The sequence below is a fragment of the Hevea brasiliensis genome, chromosome 5 (genome assembly GCF_030052815.1).
Source record: "Hevea brasiliensis isolate MT/VB/25A 57/8 chromosome 5, ASM3005281v1, whole genome shotgun sequence".
NCBI classification, from domain to species: Eukaryota; Viridiplantae; Streptophyta; class Magnoliopsida; order Malpighiales; family Euphorbiaceae; genus Hevea; species Hevea brasiliensis.
In genome coordinates, this window is record NC_079497.1 from 13,388,875 (window position 1) to 13,404,389 (window position 15,515).

A 15,515-nucleotide genomic window follows, 5' to 3' on the forward strand; every position below is an offset into this window, starting at 1 on the left:
AACACATACCTCATCTGCGATATGAGCTCAATGAGCATTACCAAAGAGCACAGTTACTCCCCTAAGATCTCCAAAAACCCTAAAACTCAAGGATACTGTAAATAAGAGGCAACCAGAACGCTCCTACACATAAGGTTGCAATGTGGGACACAATTAAAGTGTCTTCATATTGTGACGCAATTATAGTACTAACAAATTGTGACATAGTAATAGTACTAACAGACTGTGACATAACTGCAGTAATTAGACGCAGATAATGATCCCAAGATAATAAACTTGATGCTCATACATGGACCACAAGTTTGCTTTTCTTAATAGATAGACAACGATTACAGCACCCGAAGACATTTGTCTTCAATGATTTTGTCCTTGTTCGCATATCTCAATACCAGATAGAATGAGGGTGTATACCAAACATCAGCAACACCGAATATCATCTTTCTTTTTGAACCTGTAATTAATACTTGGACATTTCTAATATCTTTTTTTTTTTTTTAACTTTTTCATGTCAATTAACTAATTTAAATATCAGAGTGCTAAGTTAGGAAGAGCCAACATTGGCCTTTTTAACGACTGTCTTGCAAAGCAGAGGATGTCCAATTATCATAACAGCTTTAAGTGATCCTCGGAGCCCATTTCATTAATCATCCTGTCTACATGAAAGTCATTTGAGGCTTCACCAACATCACCAGTTATAAAAAAAAAAAAAAGGCTCCAGAACACAAGAAAATTGACTCAACTTATCAATGGTTTTAGCTCATATACAATAATAAAAAAAAGTCAACTGTAATTAGTGACAGGTTCACACTCGATAAATATATATATATATATTTTTTATTTTCAAAAAACCAGTAAAAGCGATCAGAGTCTGCAAGCTTGGTTAGAAGCATATACTCGGGTGTTTCTCTGGATGCTTATTTGGGAAGAATATCCTTTGTCATTGTACCATTCAGGAATTAAGATTCCTTTAATCCAATTTCAATTCCCTCCCTTTCTCCTTTTCTTACACAACTATTAATCTATCAGCAAACCCAGCTCATCCCTCGCCCCCTACTATATTTGTACTAACCGCCATCATGGTACCCTCCTCTTCTCTCTCTATAAATCCCTCTCTCTCTCCTCCACTTTTCTCAACCACTTGTTCTTCCTCTGCCTCCGCTTCTTCTTCTGCTTGTTGCTGCTCTTTGTCTATTTCTTTTAAAGCTTTGAGCTTTTCTTCTGTTAGGGCAATCCCAATTACCATTTCTTGCAAGCAGGATTCTAATAGGCTAAAAAGATTTCATCTTTTTAAAGCTAAAGCTAAAGCCAACGATAGCCATATGACTATTACGGAGGTTAGAGAAGAGGAGGGGGAGAATTCTCCTCTTTTGCTTGATTCTGAGACCAATTCTAGGCCTCGCCGCATTGCTCTTTTTGTTGAGCCTTCTCCATTTGCGTGAGTCTTTCTTTTGCTGTTGATCTTTAAAAGATGCTGAAGTGATGGCTTAATTATATCTTTATCAACTTTTGATTAACTTTTTTGGGTTTATGACCAATCACTGACTTCGATTGTTCTGTTGTTGCTTTGTGCTTGATTTAGTTGAATTTCACGGTTCTAGGTTAAAATTTCAAGACTTTTTTTTTCCTTGACCTTTATTTTTGTTTCCAATGGTGTCCTTTATTGCTGACGTGAGAGTTTTGGTGCCCTGCCAGCTGCTAATGTTGTGAAATATAAGTCTTAACTGTGTGGTTTCTTCAGTGCTGAAGTACGTTGGTTGATTTAAGTTTGATTCATCTATACTTGGGTTTTTTTTTGGCCTTTTGGTATATGGTTCTATTGGGAATGTTTATATTCAATTGTCTTCCGCGTGGTCACTTAGCTGCTCTGCAATGATGATTCTCTGTGATTAAGTAATGTTTATTCATTGATCTGAGATTTGGATCCATACCTTTTTTCTGTTCTTTATCTACTATGTTACGTTCATTTCATTAGTTGTTGTAATCTTGGTTGGTTTCTTTGGTTTCACTGTTTTTCGGCTGAGTGCTGTTCATCAGCCATTGGTACTCTGGAACGATTTTTCCAACACAAATGGTTGGCTTATTGATATTGCGTTTATGTCTGTGCTGTTTTGTCATGTTCTTGTTTGTGGTGCGTCCTCCACTGGGGAGGTTTAAACTTTTAACTATATTTATTCTTTGAGGTGGCCGTTCTGTTTGTAAAGTGAATCTCATTAGTAATGGCTATTAGTTAATGACAAATAAGCATCAATGTGGCCTTCCAGTTGGAAGACACTAGTTCTTAAATTCATGAGGTAAATGCTCTATCTGTTAAGCTATCTGCCCACATTGTTGCAGATGATTTATCCATGTGTTCCATTTGTGTTTGTGTTCTTTCCTACCTCTTGGGAAAGCCAAACAAAATTATCCCACACAAGAAATACTACAACTGCTACTTTCTACTAAACCTATAATTTGGAATTTGGTCACAAGGATCAATGAGTCTGCTGTTGTTGTAGACTTTAGGTTCTCATAGTAAATATATCTAATATTAAAATATTGATTATTGATACCTAACTATTTCTAGTTGCTTCAAAAATGAGAGATAAGGTATCTGAATTGATGATTTGGCTAAGAGAGATGATAGGAGCATTTCAACTGTAACTCATGTATCAGCCTTGTTTAGTTGTTTGTTAATTTTGGAATAGTAGTTCATTCACATGAAGGTTTATATTTATTATATCAGTTGTAAGGTAAGAAGTGGACACTCATTAAATCCTCTGTTTCCTTTTGTTCTGCAGATATGTGTCAGGATATAAAAATCGGTTCCAGAATTTTATCAAATATTTACGTGAAATGGGTGATGAGGTAATTTTATAATGATTCGATTGGGAATTTTTCACGACTAGGTTTAATATTTTGTAATCCAAACATATGCCATCCTCGCTGAAAGTTGATGATGCTTCTCAAGGATGAGCATATGGGTGGGGACAGATTGCTTGTTATCCATTTTACAGTGTAAAATCTATCTCCATACTATTTTCATTTTTGGGTATTGGGAGGTCTTGGGCTAAATAATAGATTAGGTAGTCCTCTCTTTATCTCATGAAACCCTCTCGCCCAACTCCAATAGAATTTGAAATTAAGATCTCCTAGTTGGAATTCTAAGTTATAACCATTGTGGCATCCCCTTGAGGATATTTATTTTTTTTTTAATTTAGGTTTCCAGCATGAATTCAGAGTTTGAAACCCTTGAGTCACAACGGTTCAAATAATTGGCTTTGTCCGGCAAAGCTTAAGATTTTGCCTCTGCCAGTCTGCCTGTTTTTCTATTTGCTATTTCCAGTCTAACTATCAACCAGCTTGCTTCTTTAAAGCTTCAACTTGCTGTTTTAACATTTTGCTTCTCTTGGTAAAAATGCCTTTACATAATAAAACTGACAAATTGTTTTGCTCATACATGGCATAGGTGATGGTTGTAACAACACATGAAGGAGTACCTCAGGAGTTTTATGGAGCAAAATTGATTGGATCACGGAGGTTGGTACAATAACCTTAGGCTGTCTTGATGAATTAACTTCTATATACGCAAATCTTAAGGATGCTATTATAATAGTTAAGTTGGACGGTGATTTGTTCTTTTGGCCTGCAAGTAATTTGCTGCTGTTGTTGCATTATATTTATTATTACAAATAGCTATTACACATAGTTAAAAACTATCAAATATTCTTTTGTTTAGATGTCATAGTTCAACTGCATGATTTTAAAGTCTGCACGCGTTCAGTAATGTTGGCTTTAATACATTGGTTTTCTCTTATGGTTCTCAAGTTTTCCCCCTCTTTGCAGCTTCCCCTGTCCCTGGTACCAAAAGGTGCCTCTTTCTTTGGCACTGAGTCCAAGAATAATTTCAGAAGTTGCACGGTTTAAGCCTGACATAATACATGCATCATCACCTGGGATAATGGTAAGTTTTTGCATTCAAACATATAGCTGATAGTACAAAAAAAAAAAAAAAAAAAAAAAAACTGTTGGCAATACAGGGCTGACAGTTGCAATCTGTGCTGTAGGTTTTTGGCGCTCTCATTATTGCAAAACTGTTGTGTGTCCCTATAGTGATGTCTTATCACACTCATGTCCCTGTGTGAGTTTGGTTCTTCTATGATCTTTTTGACATTTTTGCTGCACTTGTTTATGCTGCTTATTCGGTCTTCTACTGCCGGAGTTCTTTACGATGTATAAAGTGTCATGGCTGAGCATTATTCTTTTTTCATTTGCAGATACATCCCAAGGTATACTTTTAGCTGGCTGGTTAAACCCATGTGGTTGATTATAAGTATGTGAGCTTTTCATTCCTTTGTCATAGTTCAGTGCAGATGCCAAAGTCTTAAGATTGCAGACCCATAACTTACATTTTTTTCCTTTTTATCAGAATTTCTTCACCGAGCAGCTGATCTTACACTGGTGCCATCAGCTGCTATTGGGAGGGATCTCCAAGCAGCTAGGGTGACAGCAGGTGGGCGTAAACATCTAGTTCCTTATTGGTTACCTATATCCCATAGTTTATTTGTCAATTCAGAGAAAGTTGAGTATATAAAACTCTGCGCCAAAATTTTCAGTTATTTTTAAAATAATTTTCTAGAGCATTTTATTTCACAATGTAACAAAAATAAATGACATGTGCTTCATTTCCAAATCTCCTACTGTTCAAAGCCTTTCTGTGTCACTTTACACCCCTCAGTATAATTGGTTTTGCATATTTTTCAGCTAATAAGATTCGCCTTTGGAATAAGGGTGTTGACTCTGAAAGCTTCCACCCTCGTTTCCGCTCTAATGAAATGCGATGGAGATTATGGTAAGACCTTTATGTCCAAATCATCATAACCTTGTCATTCAAGTTCTTCAAAGTGATTTATTTTTGTTCTAAACAGCAATGGTGAACCTGAGAAACCATTAATAGTCCATGTTGGACGACTTGGAGTTGAGAAGAGTTTGGATTTCCTTAAAAGGTATTAGCTCTCTCCCTCTCTCTAATTTGTTACTTGCAATTTATCAATATAGGCCCACCAAATTCTTGGAAATTTGACATATGAGTGGAACTGGTGGGGCTTACTTAACAAAAAATATAACTGAACTGACGAAATTTGATTATGTTGGTGCTAATGTTTTAGTTTTGGTTTATGTTTGGTTAGTATTTTGTAGAATTTGATGTTTGGTTATCAAATTGATATTTTGAAAAATTATAATTGAAATAACTGATTTTCCATTATGATCATATAATTTTTAATTATTAATCATATGAATTTATAAATTATTAAATTTTATTACTAACCAAAAGAACTAAGGCTATGTTTGATATGATGTAATCAAAGTTGTAATGTAATCGTGATTATGCTGCATTTTATATTACGTTGTTTGGTAACACAAAAAAATTTGATATAATGGAATGACAATCACGTAACGTAATTAATTATACTTAAAGTAACGTAATGGTCATTACATATAAAAATGAATGTAACCATGATTACTTATTTTGATTTTTTAATTTATTGTGAATGCTATCACCACTATTACTATTCGGCCACTACTGCTCCTACACCACAACCATTACCACCATCATCTTGTTACCACTATCGCTATTACTATCACTTGACTATCGTTATCACTATTTAGCTATTGTTATTTCTACTACCACTTGATCACCAACATCACTATTGCCTCACCTTGCTACCACCACTACTATCTAATTACTACTGTCGCCACCACCGCCACCGCCACCGCCACCGCCACCGCCACCACTATCACTCAACTATTAATCACTACAATCATTATTACTTATTATTAACATTATAAATAAATTAAATATTAAAATAAAAATTATTATTGTATTGCACTACTTATATTTTTATTTTGCAATCAAATATAAGAACTTAATGACAATTACTTTACATTACATTATAATTTTGATTGTATTACATAATTGATTCATTGCATTACTTTACGTTCTACCAAAAGTATCTAAGTGGCTGAAACGAAAAATGTTAATTTGTTTAGATTGATTTTCTAACTTATTCAGTTAAGTATTTTTAAAAGGTCTAGTGGAATTTGTTTAGCGGAAAATTTTGTTCGGTTAACTGGATGCAAACACCTAATTGGTGCTAAAAAACGTCTGAAAAGCTTTTGTTGTTGGCTGCATTTAAAGATCTCTTCCAATAACCAATGGGATTATGCATTTAAACCTTTGCAGTACATCTTCCCTTAAAGTTCTGATCCTTCCAGGCATCCACTTAGTATTTCGTAATTGTTCTTTAGGATCTATCTCTTTGTTTGTCAATGGCATCTCATACTGGAATTATTCTGGTACTGCAACATATCTCTCTTTTCTTCTCCCTTCTTCTCTCCTCATTTTTATGCGATTCGAAGCTATCATATTTGACGTCATACTTTCACTTCTGTTCTTTGTAATGTATGGTATCCTTGTGTTTATGTTTCCGCATTTAACAACATTTTATACTCGGCTAAGGTATTTCATGGTTTTTAACCTATGGCATTTAATGAATTTGATTCAACAGCGTCATGGATAGACTTCCAGATGCAAGAATTGCCTTTATTGGAGATGGCCCATATAGGTAATTACTCTTTTTTATTTAGAATAATTGAAGAATGGTAGTCATCTGAATTCACAAATTTCAGGATTTGTGAAATGGATTGTTGCAGATATTTTTCCATAAACTGATTTTTAAAGTAAATAACTGAATGTTTGCTTTCATGCAAATAAAAGCATAATAGGAAATCTGTTCTGTTGCTCTGTATTTTATGAAATTCAACTTCTCTCTTTCCAGGGAGGAACTTGAAAAGATGTTTTCTGGTATGCCTACTGTCTTTACTGGGATGTTAGGAGGAGAAGAGCTCTCTCAGGCATATGCCAGCGGGGATGTTTTTGTGATGCCTTCAGAATCTGAGACGCTCGGTCTTGTTGTTTTGGAGGCCATGTCTTCAGGGATACCTGTGGTGGCAGCTCGTGCTGGGGGAATCCCAGATATAATTCCACCAGACCAGGAGGGCAAAACTGGCTTTCTCTTTAGTCCTGGAGATCTTGATGACTGCTTGGGAAAATTAGAGCCATTGTTGAACAACCGTGAACTCAGAGAAACCATTGGAAAAGCAGCACGCGAAGAGATGGAGAAGTATGATTGGAGGGCGGCAACTAGAAAAATACGAAATGAACAATACAATGCTGCGATATGGTTCTGGCGCAAGAAGAGAGCACAGCTACTGAGACCTATTCAATGGCTAGTAAAGCGTCTTTTCCCATCTCCAGAAGTTAACTACAGGTGATGGATACATCGCAGAGGTTTGTTCTGCAAAAAGTATCCCAATTTATTGGAAGTTGTGGATTGGTTTGGCGCCCTTGAAGGTTTGTGGATGATTGATTGTTTCATTAATCATTTGTTGTATTTTATGGACCATAATTTATGGTCAGGTTTGCAATTAAACGATTTAAATAGTTTAGCATGAGATCTTTCTGGGAAAGCAAACTACAGCATTAAGAAATTCTTCTCTTTCTTTCAATTCTATATCATCTACAGAAATCCATGCACCAATGATCAGATCGAAATTAGGATTCAAGTTGCATCACAGGGCATGAGTGCACTTCTTCAGGGATTTTGTGTAATTTGAGGATATTAGTATCCTGAGACCTAAAAGAATTGAAATATCTCAGATCCCCACCCAAGAAAACTCAAATCTAAGTACAGAAATTCAATGCCAGCTATCATATTCATATTGCCTCTCGCAGCCCAAGATACGGGAAATCATCTTATCAATCTGTTATTCCATATAGACGGGCATACGTGAAATGTTAACTAATTATGAAATAACGATTAACTTGTTTTGGGTCCAATTAAATTTAGTGTTTTCTATGTATTAAAAAATAGTTTTTGTTTTTTAAAAATATAATTATCTCTTTTTATTTAAATTTTTTTTAGTTGATTACATGGAATCACAAATTAAAAAAACAAGAGAAGTAGGATTTCACAACCTTCTGGAAAGTTTTCCTCCTGCTGTAACCATTACCATCATATTTGGCCGGTAAGATGTTTGAAAATGAGACTGAAATTATTATTTTTTTAAAAAATATTTTAAAATATTATCAATTTTTATAAAATTTCATGTTATTTTAATTTTTTATGTTTAAAATATATTAATTTTAATTAAAGATAAATAATATTTTTAAAATAAGGACAACCATAAGTTAATCTTTTATATTTGTCAAAATTTATGACTTAATCCTTTAATTTTTTGGTTAAATAATTAAAATATTCTTAACTTTAATTTAAAACATTTGAATTTTTGAAAATTTATTTTATTAATAAAATGGTCATAGAATCTAAATTTTACATTAAATAATTGATATATATATATATATATATATATATATATATATATATATATATATATTTTTATTGGTTAAATGAGTTAAAAAAAATCAAAATCTTTATAATTTTTTTTTTAATTTTAGCAAAATCTTTTAATTTTATTAATTTAAATCTCAAACTTTTATATTAGTTTCGATTTTAGCAATTAGCCTAATTGGATTACTTAATTGATAGAAATAGTTAAAATATTTTGCCTACATTATTAATATTAACCAATCTTTTTGTTTTTATATTAATTTTAGTAGTTATTCTCAAATTTATAAAAATATTATTTTAATTAATTGTCTATCGATTTGTTTATATTTGATGTTTAAATATTTGATTTTTACCCTTTTTTTTCCTTAAATTTGAAATATAATGATAAGAAAGATGTGAATTAAAAGTATAAGTAAAAAGAGAGAAAAAAAAATAAAAATTAAGATAGTAATATTAGATATATTATTCATTTGTTATTTTTTTTATTAACATGAAGTCTTTAAAATTAATAGAAATACTAAAATTATTGAATATATTAATAAAATTAAGAGGAGTAGCTAAAATTGTTAATAAATGAAAAAGTTTAAATTATTTTTATCAATTAATTAGTTTATTTATTTTTAATTAAATTTATTGCTGAAATTTTTAGAATGCCAATCACATTAATTTTAACGATTACTTAGTAAATATAATAAAATATAATGAAAAAACATGTAAATTATCTTTTATTTAAATGATAGTCTTTTTCATTATTAATTTCATCAATATGATACATTATATTTAAAATATAATATATACAAATAAAAATTATCATATTGTATAATTTATTAATTTAATTAAATAAATTAATTAATATAATATTTTTTGCTATAAATCATGAAAAATTATAACAACATTATTTTAACTCTTTTAATTTCAAATATTATTTTGGATACCAACTAATATTAATGAGTTTATAAATTATAAATACATACACGAAATAACTTAAAAAAAAAAAATACATAACACCAAATACGATTAAAGCATGATACAAATATTTTAGCACATTTATTCTTAATAATTTATGACACTACACATAAAGGATATCTTATTAAAATATTATATTGGTTATATTTTAGACATAATACATGTATATATTATAATATAAATAATATATATAATTATTTAAATAAAAAATTTGAATGAAACGACTATTTATTAATTATAAAATAAAATCTGACATAATTATTTTAAATTACAAATAAAGTTAATGGTATTTTAGTTATTTTTATTACAATATTAAATTTAAATAAACATATCAATTTATTGATATAACAAAATCTGAATAATTGTATTATATCAAATTGAAAATAAAAACACCAAATTATAAATTTTAACAAATTTAAAAGATTAAAAATTTAATAATATGTTAAATAGTAATATCAAATTGATAAAAAGACATCTAACGGTTGTTGATACGTGTCTTACTACCTTATCCTTACTCACACGATTGTCACTACGTGCTGCATGAATTCACCTTTCAATTTAAGAATTTTTATATGATGTAACCGTTGCACATATAACAGTTTAATTATAATTATTAATTATGGTGAAACCTATTATAATCAATAATTATAATAAAGTCATTGTATATACATCAATTTCATTGTATAATTTTTCCTAACTCAAGCCCACCGAAGGTTTGTGGTGCCAATACAACCTCCAGATCAATGCTCCTGTTCCTTTCTCTCCCCGAAAACGTCGATATCTTACCATTAAACTTATTCGCCCTACCAATCCTAATGGCCAATGGTTGGCCCCAGCCAAAATCATTATTGTACATCAGGAATCTCGGGAAGCAACCCATCCTGATTGATGCACTGTTGAAGTTTCTACTAAGAACAAGCGGATTCTCTCTCCCTATCCGCTATGCCATTACGCATGGTAAGATCATCACGTGCGATGACGTTTTTATGTTAAAGCTTAGTTCCCAGTGCAAATCATGAGAGAGTAATTCGCTTATAGGTTCGACGGTGGGGATTCTTTATATAACATTTCCAAAGTCACAGGTGGAGACGGAGCTCAAGTTGGTGACGATAGTTTATGGCCATATGAAACACAGTCATTTTATGTTGGAAATATAACCTGGGTATTAACCCGAATTCATTAGATTTAAAAATAAAATCAAGAACAATCGTATGAAAACTTATATGTATTGCCAAAAGGTGTCAAAAGGTGTTAATAGCAATCAGTTTATAAGTTCGCTACTAATTAATCAATTTAGCAACAGATTCAGTGTAATACCTGTCATTTTCCAATGTGGAATATCTATCATTGATTAAATATTCTGGTGAAAGTTAAAATTTCACTGATAAGGAAGTGGCAGCAGGAATGTGAAAGTATGTTCAAGTTTGTATGTTTGAGGTGGTCAAAATATACTTAAAAATAAAAAATGTTTTAAAGGTTTTATTTCCTAAAAGTTTTTAAGTGTTTTTAGCAGAAGGAGTTTCGATAGTCGGACTTTCAGTAGCCGAAGTCCCATTTCCTACTCAAATACTCTTTTGGACAGATCGAACTCCAGCAGCTGAAAGCATGGCTTTTGGCAGCGAAAAATCCTTCGACTACTAAGGGTATAAAAGGGACAAAAGCTCATTTTTCTGCCCAAAATAATTGCAGTTTTCTTCTTTCCTTTCTCTCTCAACTACTAGGGCATACAAGGAGCTTTTTGAAGAGATTTCTTTGAGTTTTTAAAGATATGAAGGTGGATTCTTTCATTTAAAAGTTTGGAAAAGTAGATTGAAACCTTAAGGTTTTAATTCTCTCACCTCCAAGCCTCAAGAAAAGGAGTTAATTTTCTTTTCTTCTTGATCTAATAGGTAAATCAAAGAAAGTTGATGAGGAATTAGGCTTCTCTAACTTCAATTTTATGAAAAGTTATTTTTAAATTGAGTTTTGGGAAGTTTATATATGCTAGGGTTAGGGTTTTGGGATTTTAAGTTGAAGTTGCATGTTTTGTGGTTAGAATAGTTATGTTTAAGTGTTATGAGCCTTAAATGGCTAGTTCCCCATTGATGGATCGAGTAAAATCCATGTATATATAATGCTGGGTTTGGGGAAAACCTAAGGTTTGAATTTTGATTAATGTATATGGGTATTAAATATGTTTTTAAGTTATTTTAGGCCCTAGAGATGTGTAAATGTGATTGGATTGTGTTTTGAAACTTTGGGATGAATTTTGAGGTTTTTGGGAGAAAGATTCTGTAGGTTTTCGACTTGAAAATTCTAAAAATTCTCAAGTTCGGTTGTCAAAAGCAAAAGGTTCGATAGCCAAAGCATGTAGTTTCTCAGAAAATTTGAAAAATTTTTAGGTTCAGCAGCCGAAGTCAGCTCCTGGACAAAAAGGAACATCTGAAGCTTGAGACTTCGACAGTCGAAGTTTAAGAGTTTAGCAACCGAAGTGGGTTATATCTGACTTTTTCTCTCTTCTTTTTCAAGGTTCTAAAACACGGTTTCATGGTATCTAAGGCTTAGAATAAGATGTTTATGATATGTATTGAGTTTTAGAACCTTGTATAACACTCGAGGGTCCGATTTTACAGGGTTGGGCTTGAGAGACTCAAAAGGTTAAGGATCTAAGGATAGCTACCGTTCGAGTTAAGTGGTTAATAGACTTCAAGAGATGAGTAACTCTAACATTAATAAAATGGAAACTATTTAAAGGTAATTAATGATCATTCTCATGCATCATGTCATATTCATTTAGGATGTATGGATCTAAAACACAAAGATATTGCATAATTATATAATTATTAGTGGTGCATTAATCGATACTGGATGACCCATTGACTCCCCCCATGTTTATGACTATGTTATGTTATGTATTTTATGGATCCATAAGTAAATACTATGGAGAGATCTTTATGATGCCCCATCAGGAGAGATCTGTAAGTTGCCTCGGGTGCATAACACATATCATGTTTTGAGCAAAAGTTTGGGAAGTTACTGGTGATAAGTCCATCCTACGTGAAATGTTTGTGATGTGAAAACCATGCAAATGATGCATTACATATGTGTGAATGAATGATATAATTAATGTTGGTTAGTTTACTCACTGAGCTTGTGTATACTTACTCCTTTCCCCTTGCTTTCTTTAAAGAGAGAGTATCAGAGGTAGCTTTAACCTTTTCCTTTATGTATGATGTATGGGTAGATGGAATGTAAAATTTCAGTGGATAGTAATGTGCTAGTAATTAAAGAAAATTTGAGTTGTGTAATATTTTTAAGTATGATATTTATGTTAACTCTTTTGAAAGTATACATGCTAAACCATTACGCTTTAGAGTTTTATGTATGTTGAGGTTCAAAGTCTGAACCAAATTTATATTATAAATGTCTAAGTATGAATGAAAAGAATAAAATGTAATGGTTTGGAGTATGCTTAGATGGCGAGTTACAGGAATGGGTGTATATTTTTACAGATTAGGCTTGTTATGGGTCCCGGCAGCCTTAAGCTGACCCGATCTCTAGTGCCGGTAATAACCCCTAGTTTGGGTTGTTACATTCAATTGGTTGTAATGAAGCTGGTTACTAAATCGATTAGTAACCTGTTGAAAAACTGATTGCAAATAACAATTGAAAAATGAATAAATTATTAAAATAATCAAATTAAAAAAATGATTAAAAATTATTGATTGCCAATAGCAACCAATACATAATTTGTTGCAAAAAAATCGATACCTTAGTTTGGTAATTTTGCAACTGCTTTATAAGTTCATTGCTATTTGCATTTGATTATCGATTGCTAATTTGAAAAAATTAAATGAAAAAAATTCCAAATAATAAATAAGAATTCTCATAAATAAATTATTCTAAAAATTACTAAAATAACAATTTATTAATGAAAAATTAGTACTACAAAATTGATATAAAAATATTAAAGAAACAAATTACTAATAATAATTATTAATTAAAATAATAACAAAAAATTAAATATAAAAAAATATATTTATAAGATAAATTAGTAAAAAAATTGATATATATATATTATAACAAAAAATTAAGCACAAATTAATTAGCACTACAAATTAGAACTATAAATAATTTACTAACAAAAGATATATAAACAAAAAATAAATTATAATAAAGAATAAATTAAACAAAAAAATAAGAAAGAAAAAAGAAGATGAAGAAGAAAAATGATAAAGAAAAAGATGACGAAGAAAATAGATGAGAAAGAAAAAGATGATAAAGAAGAAAATTGATGAGAAAGAAGAAGTTGATGAAAAAGAAAAATAAAAAAAAAAGATGATGAAGAAAAAAAATAGATGAGAAAAAAAAAATTGATGAAGAAAAATGAGAAAGAGAAAGATGATTAAGAAGAAAATAGATGAAAAAAAAATGATGAAGTGAATAAAAGAAAAGAGAAGAAAGAGAAAGAAAGAAAATAAGTAGTGGGGAAAGCAAATGAATAGTGATTTATATAAGTGAATTAGCAATTGATTGTCGATTGCTAATTTTTTTAAAAAATTAAACAGAAATTTTTGAGGGGAAAATTTTGCAACCAATTCACAATCAATTGCAAAATTGGTAGTAAAAATCAGTTAATATTAACAACTGATTTGCAAATCAATTGCAAATAAAAAAATAAAACAAAAAATTGAGCAGGACTCAATTGTAAAATTAGTTGCTATTAGCAACTAATTTTTGTTTGGTGGAAATAAGAGGGGTAAAAAAAAAAGGAGCACTGCAGCCAACTGAAGCAAGGATAAGACAACATGCACAAATCATGCCTTAAGAGAGGCTTGAGATACCAATTTCAATTTCAAAGAACTTTAATAATCAGTATACTCAGATACATGTGGTTTATGCATTTATTAAAAGGACTTGAGTTTTTTTTTTATTTTTTATTTTTTCATACTTAAGTGTCTGTAGTTGAATGCCATTAGTACTTAAGGACAAAATGACTAACAAAATTAGATCTAGCTAATGTGGCACTGATGTACCAATGACATGGATGATGTGGCACTAACATTAGCGCCACATCAACAATTTTAATGCTATTATTTATTTTGAGACCCAAGTGCAAAATGCCAAAATCACAGGTCCCTTAAAAAAAGTTTAGGCCTTGATTGCTAAAAATTTAAAAATACAAAATATTTAAGTATACTTTTTTCTAACAAATTTTGAATGTTTATTTCAAATTATTATATCCTTTTCCTTTTTGAAAAATTTTCTCTTCCTATTATCTTGTTTCTTCTCTAACTGATTCACACTGTAACACCTTAGCCTAACTGCATAGTATTATCCACTTAAACCCACTTGACTGACCTCATTATCATCGGGCTCAAAAGCATGCTATACAGTTAGGCAAGTCACCTCTCTATGAATACCCTTCACTTTTTCTCTTTTTTTGATGTGGGACAGTTCATGAAGGAACGGAAGCGTGAAAAACACAAGTTTATACCATTGAATTCAAAATTTTCATCTAGGGTCACATGCATCATGTAAGATTTATTTTTATCTATTTGATTTCAATGATAAACAACATATTAAAACTCTTTTAATATGTTTTTGGATCTGCATTTGCCATTTAAGATTTTTAAATTTATCAAATTAATTTTAGAACCCTAGATTAAATCAAGAACGATTACACTAACATTTTGATGTACTGCAGCGTGTCTGTGCCTTTGAGATTCGTCTTTTGGACACCAGATGTTGTCCCTCTAGCTTGTCCACACCAAGAACACCTATGGCAGCTCTTGAACAGCTTCTAAAGCTTTTTCTATTAATTAGAAATTCAAGTTCTGCCTTTTAAGAGATTAGACATGTAAACAGGACACTAGAAATAATTTCTAGTATTTTTAATTCAAGAGATTGATGGCTAATCTCTTTGAATTGATGAAAGATGAAGAGGAAGAGAGGGAGAGCTTCAAAATGGCGTGACAAAGGAGTGTGGCTGCTGGTTGTATTTTATTTTCTCATAACAACACTTATATAGCTAGGTCAACACATTAAACCCTTCCCACATGTCACTCTTTGATTAGCTCTAGGTTTAAGTGACCCAATCACATTGTACCAAGTGTCAAACCTATATTTAATCTTAATTTTAATCATCTTACATGATTAAAAGACATTTGACAAGCTTATGTG

At 31.2% G+C, this 15,515-nt stretch overlaps 1 protein-coding gene across 2 annotated transcripts; it reads left to right on the forward strand.

The window, feature by feature from the left end:
- Nucleotides 1-836: 836 nt before the first annotated feature.
- Nucleotides 837-7,545, forward strand: LOC110650820 (sulfoquinovosyl transferase SQD2). Of its 2 annotated transcripts, XM_021805937.2 has the most exons (11): nt 837-1,435; nt 2,778-2,844; nt 3,446-3,516; nt 3,823-3,940; nt 4,044-4,117; nt 4,254-4,309; nt 4,406-4,489; nt 4,741-4,828; nt 4,905-4,982; nt 6,546-6,602; nt 6,816-7,545. In XM_021805937.2, the coding sequence occupies exons 1-11, from the start codon at nt 1,077-1,079 to the stop codon at nt 7,309-7,311; spliced, it is 1,548 nt and encodes a 515-aa protein (XP_021661629.2). In that variant the 5' UTR covers nt 837-1,076; the 3' UTR covers nt 7,312-7,545. The 2 variants fall into 2 exon arrangements, with proteins under 2 accessions (XP_021661629.2, XP_021661630.2); XM_021805938.2 differs by lacking the exons at nt 3,823-3,940; nt 4,044-4,117 and having other exon boundaries at nt 853-1,435.
- Nucleotides 7,546-15,515: the final 7,970 nt, after the last annotated feature.